General features: G+C 43.5%; 1 protein-coding gene across 1 annotated transcript in view; it reads right to left on the reverse strand.

Moving 5' to 3' along the window:
- LOC139288194 (glypican-5-like) overlaps positions 1-19,204 on the reverse strand; it is a 42,974-nt gene that overhangs the window by 17,200 nt on the left and 6,570 nt on the right. The window contains exons 3-8 of the mRNA XM_070909461.1: positions 18,020-18,567; positions 16,483-16,665; positions 14,843-15,024; positions 14,599-14,658; positions 13,901-14,023; positions 5,096-5,216 (exon numbers count right to left, since the gene is read on the reverse strand). Of these exons, the coding sequence (XP_070765562.1) occupies positions 5,096-5,216; positions 13,901-14,023; positions 14,599-14,658; positions 14,843-15,024; positions 16,483-16,665; positions 18,020-18,567 (1,217 nt within the window). The remainder of the gene's footprint in view (positions 1-5,095; positions 5,217-13,900; positions 14,024-14,598; positions 14,659-14,842; positions 15,025-16,482; positions 16,666-18,019; positions 18,568-19,204) is intronic.

A 19,204-nucleotide genomic window follows, 5' to 3' on the forward strand; every position in this document is an offset into this window, starting at 1 on the left:
ACAGGGCTATAACTTGCATTTACTAAATATGCATGATATTTAAACGTGATGCTTCATATTTTGAGTAAGCAACCAAAAAGTGGAAGGTATTTTTAACAGTGATATCCTCCTATATCACCTATGTTTTAGGGTGAGTGTCCCTGCTGGATGGATGCAGGTTGAATACATAAAGAGAGACATCTGGCCTCCACTGTGAAGTAGGCATGGGGTAGCAGTGGAAACAAGGGGAACCAAGGTTATTATATGACAGCATGTCCGAAGGGACATGGAGACAGACTAGACTCTGCGTGGTGATTCACCATCATGTCATCGGACTGCAAATGAGGGCTGAGGGAGGACGGAAATACATTACAGCAATGTTTCCACCAGGACTGTTTTTCTTAGTCATGTGGAAAGGCTAGAATTTAAACAGAATGTGGGTCATGTGGCAATGAAACTCTCCAGTGAAACCAATCGGCCTACAAGTAAAATCATTCAAGGGTGGCAGCTCCAGAGTGGTCTGTCCCATCCAATAAATGGCAGAGAAAAAAAACGACAGTTCGTGGCTAAGCTGAGGACTTTTGGTATTTTGTTTGGACGCTACAAAAATACAAGATGGACTGGACTACTTCAATATAATGGGGTGATGAAATACCAATTATAACATTACTTATCATTCCAGCTATCTGACAGTCAACAGGTGAGGTACCATTGTTTGTTTAACAAGTAAACAAAGATGATGACTGTTGGGCCACTTTTTTATTACCAGAAACAAATTGTACAACTGGTTGTATGTTTGCAGTGTACAAACGTGTACGGCCAATCAGGATGAACCCCTCATAAAACACATGGGAGCTGCCTTATGCTGGTCATTGAGGTCATGTCGCCAGAGACAATGTTGATATTGAGTGGCTTTACAAAACTTTAGATTACATCCAAGGACAAAGTTATTGGATGCCAATGTTTCTTAAATTATTCTAAAATATCCTCTTCCTTCACAGCGCCCAGCCAAGACATAGTCTGGCACATTACTCACCGCAAAACCACAACTTGTCATTTTTTGAAACAAATTTGTTGAGCAAATTAAACAAATGAGACGTAACGTCTTAATAAGTGATATTTAGAGCTAGGCGTATTTTGTCCCCTTTGGACAGAGCCAGGCTAGCTGTTTCCCCACTGTTTTTAGTCTTTGTGCTAAGCTAAGCTCATTGGCTGCCAGCTGTAGCTTCATATTTGACAGACAGATATGAAAGTGGTGTCCATCTCTTTCGTCTAACTCTGAACAAGAAAAGTGAATAAGCATATTTCCCATAATGTCTACTACTTTAAACAAAGCAAAGAGTGGTGAAGCAGGAATCCAGACGTGCCAAACCCCCTACTTCCTGTGTTGGCACTGAATGGATGTAAATTGCATGCTGCATTATCACCCAATATAAATGTCATCCCTGTGGATACTGGGTGAGACCAGCAGGAAGAGCAGAATTTGAAACAGCCTTCTAATGAAGCCATCCTTGGCAGAGTTGCTGCCACTTAAGAAATGAAGTGGATGAGGGGTAGAGGGACCACTGCCCTTTTCCTATACAGAGGCAGCCCTCACAGGGTTGATTAGGCTGATCCTGATTGGCTGAGCATGTACATACAAATTTTAATTGCGAGGATGAGTGAGTGGCTACACAAAATAGAATCCTATTAGATGGCAAAGCCTGTGTGAAACACAACCCACCGCTGCAAATACCGAATTAACATGTAATACAAAATTGGGGCCGTGAATGAAAAGAAGAGACTGAAGGGAAGACAGGCCTCCAAGACTGATGAAAGAATTAAAATTCCAAGGATGCGTCTTTGCCCTGTTTCATATTTTGCTCCTCCTCTCATACTCGCTGTGTGAGTGGTGTAAATGGCACACATGACAGGCATGAATAATCATTAATACATGGCGTGCATTAATGTGTGTGCGTCAGATAAATGGCTTCCCCCCATAGAGAGAGCAGTACGGCAGCTAGCATGAAAGAAGCGCAGCCCAGGCCGTGGACATCCAGAGGTGACTCTAAGCTTGTTCAAATGGCAATAACGGCTCACAGTGTGCACTTGCACACTGGGTTTGTTTGTGTGCTCAGACTTGAATTCTCTCAGTTTGTCAAAAAGATGGAAAAACTGCACACAGGTTTGCAGTGCAGATGAGCAGTGTTATTTTTGACTTTTCCCTTTGGTTCATGTTCAGGCCTTTTAATATTCCCAAAACCACTGATCTAACTTGTCTCATCCTCATAGTGGTGCTTGTGTGAGTGTGTGTGTGTGTGTGTGTGTGTGTGTGTGTGCACATCCATGTGCTCATGTTAGAAGCGATCCAGCGTTCTTTAAATCAAACTAACAAGACACGTACGAGTTCCATAGAATTAATAGGCCTGAGAAAGTAAATAAATGATTACATGGTGCGCGTGCGGTGTGTGTTTGTGCACAGGATATGGTGAGGGGGCAAGAGGGGGGGGGGCAAGCTGACTTGGCATTTCCTCCATGTAAATGCAACATGATTAATGGACTCACCACCAAAATTAGACGGTGCAAAGAAAAAGCCTCAACAGCAAAAAAAGAAAAATAAACCTTAGCATGTCCCGTCCCATGACTTTCCATGAATATTCTACAACCGCCAACAACACTTAATAGAATTTATCAGGTTTTCTTGGCAAACTACAATTTCCAGTCTTGACCTCATGATTACGCACTCAGTCCCGCCGGTGTAGGTTTTTGATTTATAGTTTAACGTCAGATTCCATCGGGTTGCTGTCACCACAGCGACACTACACTGATGTATCGTACACGATCGGGCCATCCTGTGCTTTCATTATATATATATCACTGACACTAAGCCACAGCGGCAGTGGGCAGACTATTGCCATGTGGTCGCCATATTTACGCTGTTTCCCTGTGATAGTGAGCTGGGGGTCCCAGCGAGCAGAAGGTCAGCAGTGTGAACGCCTTTGCCACGTGTGTGTGTGTGTGTGTGTGTTGAATTGAAAATGAGAAGATAACCGAGCCTTTTCCCACCTCATTCCATGTCGTCTTCACCCTCAACAATCTCTGCCTGCATCAGAAACATAACACAGTTCTTGCAGTCCCCATGTGGTATATCTCCATAGCCATATTATCCTCGACATGTTCTCATTTTTGAGGAGGGGGCCTGCGTATGTAGCCTCACCACAGTGTAATCAATCCAGCTTTGACGCACACCCTCTGAAATCTAATCTCTGTCCTCATCAGTTTCATGGTTATTGCTAAAAGGAACATTACTTTAAACGTGTGATGATACTCTGCCATTATCAACAAATCCCATGAAAAGACCAGCAATGAACTGATCCTCCTGTGTATATATCTTATTCCTCTGTGCCAAAGACCTCCATCGCTGTCCAAAAACTATAAAACAAATCATCAATGAGCCACATATTCAACAATACAGAATATGACCAGCCTTATCCTTTAATGGCTGACATACTTTATGTTGCTCTGTTGTCTTCTTGTCTGTTTTTGTCTTTCTGCCTGTGTGTGTGTTTACTTGTCTGGCTTCCCGTTTGTCTGTCCATCAGTGCGTCTGTCTGTCTGTCTGTCTGTCTGTCTGTCTCACAGCCACATGGTCCTCGGCACAAACAATGAATCATCATTATGAATAACCTTGATGTATCATTTCATCGGAGCATATTTATATGGTTTTATGAAGCATCCATGCGAATCATATCACCATATTACCATGACGTCCGGAGCTGTGAAAGTGCTGCATAAATCCACTTTAATTGTTGAATTCATTAATTTATTATTGCATGTTATTATCCTCATCCTCTTTAGAGTGCTGACATTTGAGTTTATTGGATTAAGGAGTGCTTCACACATGAGGTGATGACACATGATTGAGAGATGAAGAGATGAGGACACATCTCTCACACGCACACACACACACACACACACACACACACACACAAACCCAGGCTCCTGCAGCTGGCTTTAGCAACACCTACATCACACTTTGAAGAAACACCAAGAGGTGACGAATATCAAGTTCAACTTAATATTTCACTATCGTAATAACAGCCAAAGATCAAACTAACAATAGCATCATTATTTAAGTATGAATATGAATAATTCCATCCATTAAAGGCAGGTAGCAGCATTCCTGCAGAATGCTAACCACCGTCATACATCATGGTGTCACGGCCAAGGTGACTACGCAAGATATTTAGGCCCTGTGGAAGAGTTATGGCATCACACACAGATCCTTGTGCCTACGCTGACTTTATCTACATCAACACTTAAGATCTCCAAAATACCGGTTTACAACAGAGGCTGAGAAGATGTTATCATGGTGGGTTGTGCTAAACCAGTACCGCGTAGTAGAAAGGAAAACTGATATCAACGAAGAAATCTGTCCGCTGCTTCAGCAACAGTAAATGGAAGTATCATTCTTTGATCATAAGCGTAAAATAGTGCCAAGTGGCACTCTCCAAAGGTTGAAAGATTATGAGGTATGTTGCAAAGTCCATGCTGATGTAAAGTTGACATTTTGGCCTGATGATGACGCCACAAGAAAGAAAGAAAGCGCGCGCGTGTGTCCAAAATAAAAAAACGTCCTCTGGGGGTAACGAATGAATCAAGTAAATCTGACTAAATCTTAGATTTCCTGTGTATAAAGGGGACGTTTTGGCTGATGGGAGTCATCCTCTGGGAGACTACTCATATGCAGGACATTGCGAACATAGATAGGGATATTCAAGACATGTTGGTCAGTGCTGGCCAAGGTGAAATTCTGACCAAAACAACCAAGAATCATCATCTGGGGACCACGAATATCTATATCAGTGCTATACGACCAAAATGGCTTGATGGAAAATAGACCGTCCAATCAATGTTGATATTTCTAGTTCGTTAGCCTTGCAAAAAGTTAACTATTACATCTATGAACACACAATTAGGAATGGCCCATCTCACTGAAAACATGGTGAAATTATTATTATTATTATTATTATTGTTATTAGGGTCTGTTGAGAATAAGAAACTGTGAGAATGGTGTGTGCCAACATTTACCACTATTTCTTATTGTGAGGTGAGCTCAGTGTGTGTGTGTGTGCACCTGTGTTAGCTGCTCCAGCCTCTGTTTCGCCCCCTTCAGGACAGGATCTGTATTACGGGCGGTCATCTCTGGGTTCTCCCTCTGGGCTTTTAAACTGCTGCCAACCACACGACCTGCATAACTACAACAGAAAGACAGAACAAGAGAGAGACATGCATCACTTTCTGTCCCAGTTCTGAGTGTGTGTGTGTGTATGTGTGTGTGTGTGTGTGTGTGTGTTGCTCTCCTGCCCCAGTTTTCCCACAGTCACTACACTAATGTGTTCAGTCAGAGGGTAGTGATTCACTTCATGTGCAGGGACACACACACACACACACACACACACACACACACATTGTAAAATGAATTTACTCCTGGCAAAAAAAAAACAAAGAAACAGACTTTTAATCAAGCACAGGAGTCACTTGAGACATTCAGATATGGTGTTCATCTTAATGTTCATTTTAATCGCTTTGTTGTCACAGAGATTGTATCAAGAAAAAGGTTGTCCAATGATTAAGTAAATGTGAAAGAAATGATTGAGAACGCACCACATGTGGGAAATATCGTGACTAAATACTGTAAATACTTCATTTAAATATGGTTATTTATTTATATTTGGTGAGGCTTTATACTTAATACCATTCTCCCAGCACTCTCTACACAGGGAGTCTGGTTTGCTTCCATAAAGAGCAGAAGTTGTACCTCCCCACAGGTGGCTCCAAGCTGTGGGCTTTTCAGACAAAATGTAATTTGGCCTGTTATCAGCTGTGAATGTGTCGGGGCTGTCCCCTGGTTGGTGTCTTCTTCTCACTGCTCTTTCTCTACTTCTTCTGCAGATTTGTTCACATAAGAACTTCGTACTGAACTCGTTTAAATGACAAATTGGGCAGAGTGGCCTGAATGTGGCAAATGAACGTCATCGCTGAGTTTGATCCTTGATCATCTTGCACATTGATGTTTCTTTCTGTGGTGGGATATAAGTTTCACATCGTTTTGTCTGTGTGGGGGGTGGGGGGTGGGGTGGGGGGGGGTTGCAGTGGGTGGATCAAAAGGATGATGAAGTGAGAGAAAAGCAAAAGAGAGAAGAAACAACAGTTTATGAGTCATGTTTTTCCAAGTCTCCAAGTTCCAAACCAGCTTTCTTAGCTAATACAATCAGCCACCAACTCAGTAACCGCCGAGTCCACGCCCTCGACAACACAAACACACTCTGGCTATGGCAACAAGGGAAGAGGATTGTGGGAACCAGAGAGGAGACGCATGGTGGATGTCAACCAAATCTAAAAAAAAAAAAACTTGACTAATGCCGAGACATGGTGTGGTGGTGAAGACCCCAGCCTCTGGAGCCATGCTAACCCTGCTGGTCTGGAATCAGATCCCACCAGAAACTTTAGTCTGACGCATGAAGTCTCTCGAATTAAGTTAAACTGATTGAGTCTCAAATCTTTATTTTATTCTCACACAGATTGTGTTTTCATGCAGACGTTTTTTGTTTTTTTTCCTGATAAAAGGTCACTTCCTGGTAAGTGTTCATGTCCTGGGGCCAGCTTTGAGCAAGTTCACATTAAATATGCAGCCAGTAGCACACAACATCAACAGATCAAGAGCTGCATGTTTAATTTAAGAGTCGATGAGACTACAGATCCTCATGGGGAAATTGGGTCATTAGAGAGGCAAAAATAATATGATGCGGGGGGGGGGGGGGTACAGCACACAACCCTAATAAATATAATCAATAGAAAGTAAAATAAATTAAACATTATAATGCTGACACTTTCAACATATTCAGTAGCCTAGAGTGGGTATGGGGGAAAATAATTACTACCAGTTTTGTTGTTATGTTTTATGACGAGATGCATTATTACAGTTATAGTGTTTCTGGAGAAAGACTTGCATTGTAAGGGATTAAACTCATGTACACACTGTGTACATGAATTAGTGGGAGCTACTTTTCACATTTTTAAAAGCTGGATTTATGGTTAACAGACGTCCCACCGTAGGAATCTGCAGCATAGGTTTTGATTTATGGCGTCAGCGTCAAGACAGATGCACCGTACGTGATCTGGCCGTATTGTGCTTTCATTGTATGTCCCCAAGGAGCTGTGTTTGCATTCTGTCATTTACTTTGTGACACGACCCACTGAACCAACCCCTGATGGAAGCACTGTGAAAGAATCTGAATATCGTCGCCTTTCCATCTATCATTTGTACATAATTGGCCCTGCAACGAACACTGTGTGGAAGTCGGAGCAGTGAGTTGGTTTGTTAGTGGGTGGGCCATTTCCATATTTTCTCACATCCTTTTATCTTAGCATGCTCCAGAGAGAGTTAGCCACGCTGCACAAAACAGTGAGCAAGCCTGATAAATCCACAAAGCCTGGGTTAAAGCTGAAGTTAGCTGGCTAACCCACTAATCTTACTTAATAAGACAGATCTCTTTTGCATTTCTACATAAACAAAAGGAACAGTTCAAACACTATCACCATGAAAACAGATTACAAAGATGCGCCAGTGAACAGCAAAAGATCATAACGTGCATCCCATCGGACCTCTGCTTTACTGTAAATCTGGTGGGATGAGACAAGATAAAAACAGGATATGACGCTACACGTAGCAACGCGCAAGACAGAGCGACTGAGTATCCTGTGTAACAGCAGGATGTTGGGCTACATGTGAATGCATTAACACATGTGAGGAAAGGGTCAGCACTGATTTATAAAATCCAAGGCAATAGGCAGAGCAGAATATGAGAGGAAAGAGGAGGGGGGAAAAGGGACAGGCGAGAGAGAAGGATGGGGAGGGAGGATGGGAAAAAAATAAAAAATAAAAAAACCCAATCAAAAACCACAGACTGTGCCCCAGGGGGAAATCCCAAGAGTCCGCAGACTCCAGCAAAGATTTGGGGGGATCAGTGTCAGCACCACACATCCAATGAATCTGCCACACACACAAGAGCCTCAACACCTCACAAACACTCTGGCATACTCACGTTTTTTTCCTTTCATCTCCATTGAAGCTAGTGTCTTCATTAGTAACCATGAAGCCATGAGTGCACGAGTGCAAAATTGATTTGACCTTCATTTGTACAAGGTCAGCCGAGCAGTTGCTCTTTTACCACAACACGGTGTTTACAGTCACACTAAGAAATGAACTAACTCATGTAAATACACTTTCACAAACAGAAGAAAGAAGACGGAAAATAATTAACATAATTAGTTAAAGCATTCCAGGCAGGTGTGAGGCCATTATTTTTTCAGAGGGGTTGAAAGTGTTGGCGTTTTTAAGATACATACAAGATACAAGGCATTTGTAGACACATAAACACCAAATGTTATTATGTCTCTCAAAAAAGGAAGACCCGCCAACCTAATCATGAAAAATGGAGTGGTGGGTATTGTAATTAATCAAGATTACAACCCCGCAACCAGGAACTAAGAGGAAAGCAACCTCCACGCTACTTTTCCTGCTTCTCAGAGGGAAATTGGTTCTGAGCAAAAAGCCAGGGTTTTTGTAGCAGCTTACAAAGGCTTTCTCTGTGATATTTAGAGGCACATTTCTCACTGTGACAGATGTAGACAGAGCTATTTATATTCTGTGGCCCTCTCAATATTGAAGCCTGTCGTGGAGATATACAAATTACTGTAATATATACCTATGGACATTGAGTACAGTGTGAATTGTGTTGCATTTGCATTAAGTACCTTCATGGTTAATTAGTATCTTGCAGTGAATTGAAGAGGTCATTTCTCTGTAGCACACAGTATAATAGTGTTTCACAATGTATTTGTCTTAAATGGACAGTATTCAGAACGGGCTGTCCCACACTGACCTAAAACAATTGACTCCGAAAGAGAACACACTTTGTAAAAGTCAACAATAATCAACTGTACCAAATGCTTTTGATAAATCCATAAATATACAGGGCAGTATCCCTGTTGTCTAAATCATTTGCAACTAAAATAAGATCTAAGGTGGGGCTAGGATTGACTCTAAAAGCAGAGTGACGTGGTGTGCTCCAACAATTCTCTAGCAATTCCAGGATAAGTGACAGGTAGGACAATTTGGAAATTGGACGACAGATATTACAATCCCCGCCGCGAACGTCGAGGGACCACACGAGCCCATTCCCACGAATATGACTCAGGCAAGGTGTAATGGAGAGGACGATCATTAATGGCTGTGCTCCGTAATGATTGGTGCAATAGAGGGAAGAAAGGAAGAAAGGAAGAAAGGATCCATGTTGTTTCACGCATCAGCTGTCGGCCTGCAGGGCCTCAAGCAGTTAGCAGTGAAAAGCTGAAAAGGGGGACGGAGACCCAGAGTTGGCTGTATTGGGAGACATTCTTACGACACCCTGCCAGCGACATCTGTTGAAAGCTGAACAGATATCATTCTCACTTAATGCTTAACAGACATCAGATTTACTGAGGCTGGGGGGTGAAGAGGCGGTGGCAGTATTCAGCATTGTTAAATTCATGATAATGAGTAAATATATCAAAGTTCAGCGGAAATGTGGTGAATGGTCAGCGTCGTTGACAGGACTCAGATCTTCAGAGCCAATCTCATCAGTTTGGTATCTAATAAATGACACTTGGTGAGGCTGATAAACATGAGTGTTGTGTGCAAAGGTTACTGAGGTTCTGTTCAACTGCCTGTAATTACCCTTTGGCAAATGCACAAATCTTCATCAGTCGCAGTGATAAATCACAGCTTGTGCTTCATATTCAAGTGGAGAAGAAGAGACAGCAACAGCAACAACAGCGTCTGCACACCTGAAGCACTTCCTCATGTCCATTACCTGCTGTGCTGCTGGGTGCATTGGAAGCTGTCAGCGCTGTGAATGAGCTATTGGACAGGTTACAGACTGTCGGGATTCCCCGTCTCTTTGACACCAGATGATAATACTGCAGAAAGTGTGCAGCAGACGACACAGAGGGGCGTGACCGTGAGTGACACTTAATAAGATCTGGAGAACGACACACATAAATCACCGGCACCGTAATGGCAGAGCTGCTCTGCTGTTGCCCTCGGTTACTGCATGGTTGTTAACGGTAACACACACACACACACACACACACACACAGAGATCCATTCTTCTGTCTCAACCTTGCAGCAAACGTTTAAAGCATCTGTGGCGTGCACGGAAACATACACACACACACACACACACACACACACGCTCACAAAAACACTGAAAATTAAATTACCTGAGATAGCGATCTGATCTGAGGGAGGTGTGTAATTATAAGAGTCACAACGGCAATTGTAAATTGAGCATCATTCCTGTGGAGTCGTTTACATAGCTCTATCACACACACACACACACACACACACACAAGCACGCGCACTATACTGACACCTGAGGCTTAAACCTGTACCTCTTATACCAAGGGTTGGAAAACTTGCACTTGGTCTCACTTTCTCTATCCTCCACATCCCTTTCTCCACCAATCCTCTCTCTGTGTTTTAACATTCCCCTGCCTCTGTGAAGCATTAATGGCTGACGTAAAACACATTTTAATGCCTTAAAAAAAAATACATGAAAACAGCGGGTGTGGCAGGTCTTCAGTGGTGGGGGCAGAGTGAATCTCTTTGAGTTAGGATGGTGATGAGATGCTTCCCTCTTGTGGAGTAAATCAGCTATTACAGCTCTAACTGGCTACATAAAGAGCACAGCTCAGTCAGTGTTAATGCCTGCAAAACACACATCGTTGAACATGTTTCCATCGTTGTGAATATCCCAGCACTGTTACGCAATATCAGTTCATTCTATCTTGTTTCACAGGCCGATCGATCAAAGGTTCAGAGATGTAATCGACACTCAATCACGCACCCTGGATTTCATTTGTACCATTTGCCCCCCGCCCCGTGTGATTTAAGGCAGACGGAGACGTTCACAGAGGGAGAAATGGCCGCTGTAAATTAGCTACAGACGGGGGCCTGTGACATTAAGCGGGAAAGGACGGATAGGAAGCTGCTCAGTACAGCTGTGCCTTTAAATGCCATTGTATGATCTAGATTTCTTTTTACATTATGTAGAACAGACAGATATTCCGTCTATGACATGATGGAAAAGCAAGATGGTGATGTTTGGATGTTCCACGTGTAGATTGTATTGGTAGTGTGTTGCATGTGGACTGGCGTCCTATTGACTTTGGACCAGTATGGGATTACTTCTGTGTATGATTTCATTCAAAATGTTCCTGCTCTTTTGTTAACAAAATAAAAGCGCTGTACCTGTAACATGATGCAATTCCAAAGGTTGCTCCACAGTTTTACCTGATTGTGCATATCGTATTGACCCACTGTGCTCTGGTCTGTGTGTACTGTCCAACCTGTGTAGGTGGACATGGTGGATTGGCCAGGAGTTGTTGAATGTTGTAAATATTGTCAACAGATTGTGAATTGTAGCTACTTTCTACTTTCTTTTGTACACCTTCTCCCTGCTTGTTTTCACATGAAATGTAAGATGTATTTTATTTCTTTCACCTTCAAATTACAGATTTTTTTTTTCTTTTGATTACGTGTTTCAGCGTGAGTGCATTCTGATGATGAAACATCCTGAAAGATGCTATTCAAGATGCCCTTAGGAAAAACTGCTTCAACGGCTGAGGAGGAAATGACCCCTTCTCTTATGCTGGACCCTTCCTGTCCTAAACAAGTGCCTAACCATCTTTATTGTCATCATTCAGCTCATAACCTAGAAGAGAGCTGAAAATCCACTCTCCTCTCCTTTATCATGCACTCCCAGACTTTTCCATCACTCTGCGCGTTCTGCTGCCCGTCGCTCTTTTTCTCCCATGCGCACACTCTCACCAACACAGACGTTTGTAAGTGAAGTGGGTCAGAGGACGGAGGAGATGAATGGGGGCCTGAATAGAAGGATGGAGAGATGAATGGGCGGCTGAATTAATGAATGAATGGGCGGATGGGTGGATGCAAGAGAGAAGAAGATGTAAAGAGGTCAGAGAGGCACAGACTGGCTGGACTCCAACAACACAGGCGGAGTGTGAACATCTCCTCTGTTCGTCGAAGTAAAACTTCTCCCCCTCGGAAACCTCACCTTACTGACCTGTCACAGACAAAACTACAGTAGGCTTGGGGTGGATTGGGCCGGTAATCTCAGTGATACTTAAAATAAGTGATGCCTGTTGAGAGCTATTGTACTGTGTGTTGTTATATTTTGCCATCATGTCCGCCACATTACAAGATGTTCATTTATTTGTTTAACTAGAACAACTGTGTCATTATAGAGGGTGTATTAATCTGCATTTCCTAAACATAAAATAATATACTTTCATTTATATCATGAAATGTATTGCTGTAATGAGTGTTTTTTTTTTTTTAATATACGACGAAATAATTCAAATCCTAAATTGGTCCTTTTGAAGTGAACCATATATCATAAAGGGGGTCCTGTCTCACTTTCTCAGGCAAAGAAACGGCAGAGCCATTAAATATGATGTTTACTGGCCTTCACTGTGGCACTGATGGTGACAAAGCCAAGTGTGTGTGTGTGTGTGTGTGTGTGTGTGTGTGTGTTTGTTTGTGTAGGATGTCCTTGCAAGGCTGCATGGCCTGTTTCATATGGTTGATAGACCATTGATGGAAAACCTTCTCCATCACAGCAACTGATTCGCTACTGAGATGGATAGAATGTTACGTGTGTGTGTCTGTGTGTGTGTGTGTGTGTGTGTATGTGTGTGTGTGCGTGTTGAGATGTCAGATGACCAAAAGCATCCCATATTTTGTGTGTATTGCAGGGTGCGTGTTGGTGCGTGTAGGAATGTGTGTGCTGGAGCGCGTTTGTGTGCGCCCCTGTGAGTGTGTGTGTGTGTGTGTCGGTACGTGTGTGTGTGTGTGTGTGTGTGTGTGTGTGTGTGTGTGTGTGTGTCCATTTGTCTTGTTACCAGTTTAAGCTGCCAATGTAATCACCATGAGAAAGACTCTGGAAACGAACTCTCTAACCTTCACAACCCCGTCACCTCCCCCCACCACCACCCTAGCAACTATGAGGAGCCACACACAAGCACACACACACACACACACACACACACACACACACACACTTTTGTTCCTTTTTTTAAATGTAAAAAAAATCATTCTGACTAAAAACGAGACATGGATGACTGCCCGAGAGAATCACTTGTTACTGGCATTTAATGCTCATGAAGTTTCGTTTCAGATAAATGTAGAAAATGCAAACCCACCAGTGGAAGGGGAGCTTCTCAGCATCGCACTGATATCAAGCTCACCTAAAGTAACAAAAACGTGACATCAAATCCAAAAAGGGGCACTTCTTCATCTTTCTCACACACCTACTGGATTGTCCCACCGAATTGGGACTGGATGCTACAGTACACTGGGACAAATACACCTCCTACTATACATATAACATTGCTGCAGTATTCTGCAGCTTCAGGGCATGTGGCAGCACAGAGAGCGATGCTAAAATACTGTAGCAGCAGCACTCCGGTCATCCAGGGACAAATTAACTATGCACCAACTTTTTGGATTTTACATGGCCTCCTGAGCCTGACCCAGGCCTGACAGCTGACAAAATGTTTGTTGTGCAGCGTTCGAATAGTGAACCTTTTCCCGTTGCTTCAGCCTTGTGCTCCCGCAAATTGGACCTCAAATGAATCAACGAAATTTTTACATTCTCTCCAGTGGAGTTGCATTTTCATCATTCGTCCAATGTGGAGCTACATGAAATGTGACAAATTGTGTGAGAGCAACTGTACCACATGCTTGGTGTTTGGTATGTCCTTCATGGGAAAGATTCTTCGCTACAAAGTAATGCCAATGATGCACCGCACACACCTCTCTACGACGTCTTGGCCACTCCAGCACGTGTGCTGCTCAACCTCCATCTCACTTTCACAAAGCATCTCCGGCAGCTCTGAGAAAAACCACTGGTACCGCTGGATAGAGCCTTCAAACTCCCTGAAAGAGAGAGGGGCAGAGAGAGAGAGAGAGAGAGAGAGAGAGAGAGAGAGAGAGAGAGAGAGAGAGAGAGCTGAATGCCTGCGTTGCTGTTCCTAAGAGTTGGACCAATGCACCATATGCTTTTGTTTGTTCTCATTTCGACTCGTCGAAAATGCCTTCTGATAGACTCTGATAGCGACCGCCTAATGCAAATCTGACCATTTAATGAGTTGTCTGATCTCAGCCTCACCTTTAGGGAATGGCTACATCCTTTGGGAGGAATTACATAAAATGATGAAGAGATTGTATTATTCAAATGCAAATGAAGCTTCAGAGAATTAAACATTCACTGACTGACTGGCCTGTTACTGGTGGGGCCGGCTGCGTTGCACTTTATTGGTCTAATATCTACGCTGGATTATTCTTACAGATGTTTTCAATGATTGTAAAATACATATCCTAAGTCAAGGGGGAAAACTTTCTTTTGGCACTGGCTCTTCTTTACGGGCTAATGAATGGACAGAGTAAATGTTATGGATTATGGATAATACTTTGTTAATTATTCAAAGGGCAACTCATGGAGACGAATTTACCTTGATAGTTTTTTCAGGCTGCGACTCTTGTCTCCTCTGGAACCTTTCAGACGGAATGACCTGGTGGGACACATGGACGCACACAGGCACACAAAACAATGTTTGAATGGATTTTCTTCTGCCATGACTAAGAAGAACCTCTACTCTCCGTCTCTTCACCCACGGCGGCTGAAATCTAACTTTGCCGCAGACGTTCTGACCTCTGACACGAACTCAGACATTTCATCAGACGCGTGCAGCTCACCTCCGGGACGGCAGCTGCCGACGCTGATGAGCAGACTGACCCGCTGGGGGAGGCGAGGTCACAGGTGACCTCTGCGAGGTTACTGATGTGGCGGGGCTCGCAGAGGTTGTAACGTGCGAGGCGGTGGGATTTGCACTTGGCATCGCGGGACCAGCTGCCTGGGATCCGCACACCTTCTCCACCTGAGGACGAGAAAGCGTTTACAGGGGAGTGCTTCGGAGAGGCTGATGCTGTTCAGGGGAATGCAAAGGGGTGCACATGGAGTATCTAGAGGAACCTTTTCAGTCACCACCCATCATGTCCCAGATGTGTCCTTTTGAAGATATTTTAAATTGGATGTTGGATTGGTTATTTAACAAAATTTGTTGTACAATGACAATTTGTAATCATGTTATTGTGTGTGTATTTTCCTACAAAACACAAATATATGTATATATATATATATATATATATATATATATATATATATTATTATTTATTTATTTTTTTTACCACATCATAAATGATGTTTTTTCATATTAGCTGAACTCCACAATCTACACCTGGTTAGGACTTACTGATCTCAGCCAAAGGCAACTTCTTCGAAGTTTGATTCTTTGACTTATTCCTTCCAGATATCCTCCTACCTGGGTCTCCGATGATTTTCATAAGCATTCTTAAAATGAACACCGCATGTCCCATAAACCCCATCAATGAGACAAAACGTTCAAGTTCCCATGATAACATCCGATGTGCATTTCAGTCTTTGCAGCCGTGAAATTCAAGCTACGCAGTCCGAATATTGCTGCTGTCTTAAAATTCATGTTGCAATCACCTATTAACTTTAAATGCTGCACACAGCACATACACACTGTTACGGGGGTTAGGGGTGAGCCTTTGGTGATGTGCATAATGAATAAGACACTTGATCAAATATTCAATGAAGTGGTATCTCCTTTATTAGCTGCAATTAGCAGTGCGATTATGCTTGTGTGTGTTTGTTTACCTCTCAGGAATCTACTCTACTAAGTCCACAATGTTCTCCCAAAGTTGGACGGCTACTCTATTTCTTCCTCCAACGGTGTGTGCATGATCGCATGTGTTTGTGTGTTCGTCTGTTTGTCCAGAGATTAGCCACAGAAACTTTCTCATCACTCCGAAACCAAGCTGCATTCTGGGTATCGGTTGTCCCGCCAACCACAGTCTTTGTCTGGCACTGGATTTGCATTCACACTCGCATACACACTCGCGCACAAACACACACACAGACACACACACAGACTGAGGGGAACCCCAGATTCTCTGAAGAATGAGGCTGTTTTTAGCCCATCTAGGTACAAGGCTTTTGTGAGAGGAGATCCAACTGCCAGGCTGAAAGAAAACCCACGGCCTTCCTCACTCTGTGTCCAAAATTCAAATGACTTTATTATCGGGGCATATGAGTAACGATGGTTTAGCAATCTGTTACTGGGTGATTGTTTTATACTTGGGGAGCATTCAAGGGGCACAGTTATCTTAGTATTCAAACCTTTTTTTCGGTAGACTGGCATCAATACCCCGAATCCAAAAATGCATTTTATATAACACTTCAAAGTATAGAGAGTAAAAAGCAAAGCACGTGGACATGTCTTCCCCTCCATCCCATCACCCCCTCTGCTTACTGTGGCTGTAATGCGAGGCCCGTGCAGCTGAGCGTGCAGTATAGCATCATTCACATGATTTCGGACCGCTAATAGGGCCAACTCCATGCTGTTGTGGTTGCTGCTGGTTGCTAAAGTAGCAGCCAACCGTTGGAGCAGCACCACCAAACTCCCCCAGGGGGCGCCAAGCTCTGATACACCCACCTGGAAAAGAGAGGACGGACAGGAGGAGGAGGAGGAGGAGGAGGAGGAGGAGAAAGTGGTGACAAATGTAGAGAGAAGAAGAGGAGCAAGAGAACAAGGACATGTTTTAATGTTACATCTTAAATGTCTCTCATAAGATGGCTTAGGTGTGCAACATGTCATACTTTAAATGTAATCTATCAGTGACAAAGTGATTGTGACACCTTGTTATAATTAGAAAAACAAACGGATGGATGGAAATGAGCCAATGATTGAGGTCGCTGGCAGTTCCTATCTCATGGCAGTATAGCCAAGGCTGCATTTTCCATAAACCACGTTGCCGTCTGTCACAGAGAGGCTGCTCCTGCTTGTCCCTCGGCCTCTCCTTGACTTTGCTGCGTGTGTGTTTTTCTTTCCTTCCCTTCACAGAGGAGGATAAACATGGTGGGAGTTGTTTGTTTCCATCACACTTCCTTTGCTTCCAAGAAACTCTCAAGCGGGATGAACACTGCCATCTTCCAGCTTTGTGCTGTAAAGAAGTCTCTCTATTGTGGGTACTGTTAAGGCTGTCCAGCAGATTTCGAAGCGGCCCAGTAAGATGCACGGAGGACACTGCCAATTCTCTTGGCAATGCTCTTGTTATTTGTAAGTTTAAAACTTAATGTGGGGATGGTTTATTGGTGATAAAATGCTGTGAATGACTGATTCAGCAATGTGAGAGATGGGAGCATTGCTACATTTTTTTTTCTTGCCAGAGAGAAACACTGCATGAAACTTCTCCAGAGGCAAAGGGAGACAAATACTCTGAGGCCTCCCATGCATCTAAAACAGTATCAGCTACAATACACACACACACACACACACACACACACACACGGCCTGAAAAGAATAGCATTAGATGAACTTTTACTAATCTCCAAATTCTAAATCTGGAATGAGATTACAAATAATTATGAGGAGCAAAGCATCGCTGATATATCTAAAATAACTTACTTTGGAGGTGGCAGGAGGTTTAAAGGCTTTAAAGGAATAGTCCAACATTTTGGGAAATTGCTTACGGCATGCAACTCCCAGTGAAACCACAAATTGTCGTTTTTACATTTCTCTCTCTTAAATAACCAATGCCCCCTGCCTCCAAACGTTATGCTAAGCTAAGCTAACTGCCTCCTGCCACTAGCTCCAGTCTTCATGGACACAATCTTTCTATAAACGTTCTCATTCAAGAAAGCGAATTAGCATATTTCAAACTATTCCTTGAACATGGACACATACACTTACTTCCTCTTATGAGACGTATACAGAATCCAATACTGCATTTTATTAGCATTTATTAGCATCATACAAACAGTAGATGCACAAACATTCAAACACTTACCAGACATCCTCTCATGATGTTGACGCACAGTCCGGTACAGGGCCGTATCAGAGTCAGCCCTCTGCAGTGGGAACAGTACTGCATCCTCACTAAACCTCGCCCACACTCTCTGGATAACGTCGCCTTGTCGGTCGCATTCACAACCTCCCCGGCCAGCCTCAGCAGCCGGCTCAGTGCTCGGCCCGCCCCGAGCGCACGGGACAAGCTGCTGACCAGGAGGCGGGGATGGGGTCCGAACGGGCTGACGTCCTGCCGCGTCATCCGGAGGCAGTCGTCGTGATCGGTGGAGGGGGAGGAATAGGACCGGGGTGACGCGTGGCCGATGCCAGGGTTCAGCAGGCGGCGGTAGACCAGCGGGAAAAGATCATTGTAGAACCGACGCACAGAACTGTCCAGTGAGGAATTAGAGTCTCCAGAGAGGTGGCGTTTGACGTTGCCGAACAGCTGAGACACAAGGGGCCGACAGTCGGACGCCAGAGCAGAGTAGGCGCTGTCGAACAGAGTGCTGGTCAGGTTAGACGTGAAGGACACGAGCGACTCGAAGGTCTCTGGAGCGAGTGAGAAGACAGGAAGAAAAGGAGAGAGACAAACGTGCATTTCATTGTACTATGTGCACTAGTGTCCATGATAACTAGTCATAAATATAAGATAAGAAGATTATTAACTGTTAGCAAAGTCAGTCTAATGACCTTTTATCTTGCTGGAATAGGAACAGCTAGTACCACGTACCACTAGTATGCTTGGCTATTATGATTTCCACTGATAACTAGTTACCTACTTTTTGGGTGATGAAGTTGACAAAGTGGAATTGACCTTATGGTGGTCCCAGACAAAACGTCAGGTGATCAGGTGAAAGTCATTGGGATTCATCTTCTGAGAACCATGAATGCTTGGGTCCAATTCAATGGCAGTGCATCCACAAGTTGGATCGTCATATTTCAGTCTGGCTCTGTAAACCCCTCACATTACCAGATAATCTGGGCCGAACGTCGGTACCGACCAAGGTCCCAAACCAGATTTCTCCCTAGATTATCGGCCCAAAAACTCCTGAAGTCTGAGCCCAGCTTAAGACACTCCTCAGTAATATAGAATATCTGGCTTTGCAACCGTTTCATCGCTACCGTTCAACGATCTCCTGGTTAGACAAATATTACAGTTTCTAAACGTCTAAAAAAGTGACAGAAC

This window comes from Enoplosus armatus, chromosome 7 (genome assembly GCF_043641665.1).
Source record: "Enoplosus armatus isolate fEnoArm2 chromosome 7, fEnoArm2.hap1, whole genome shotgun sequence".
Lineage (NCBI taxonomy): Eukaryota > Metazoa > Chordata > Actinopteri > Centrarchiformes > Enoplosidae > Enoplosus > Enoplosus armatus.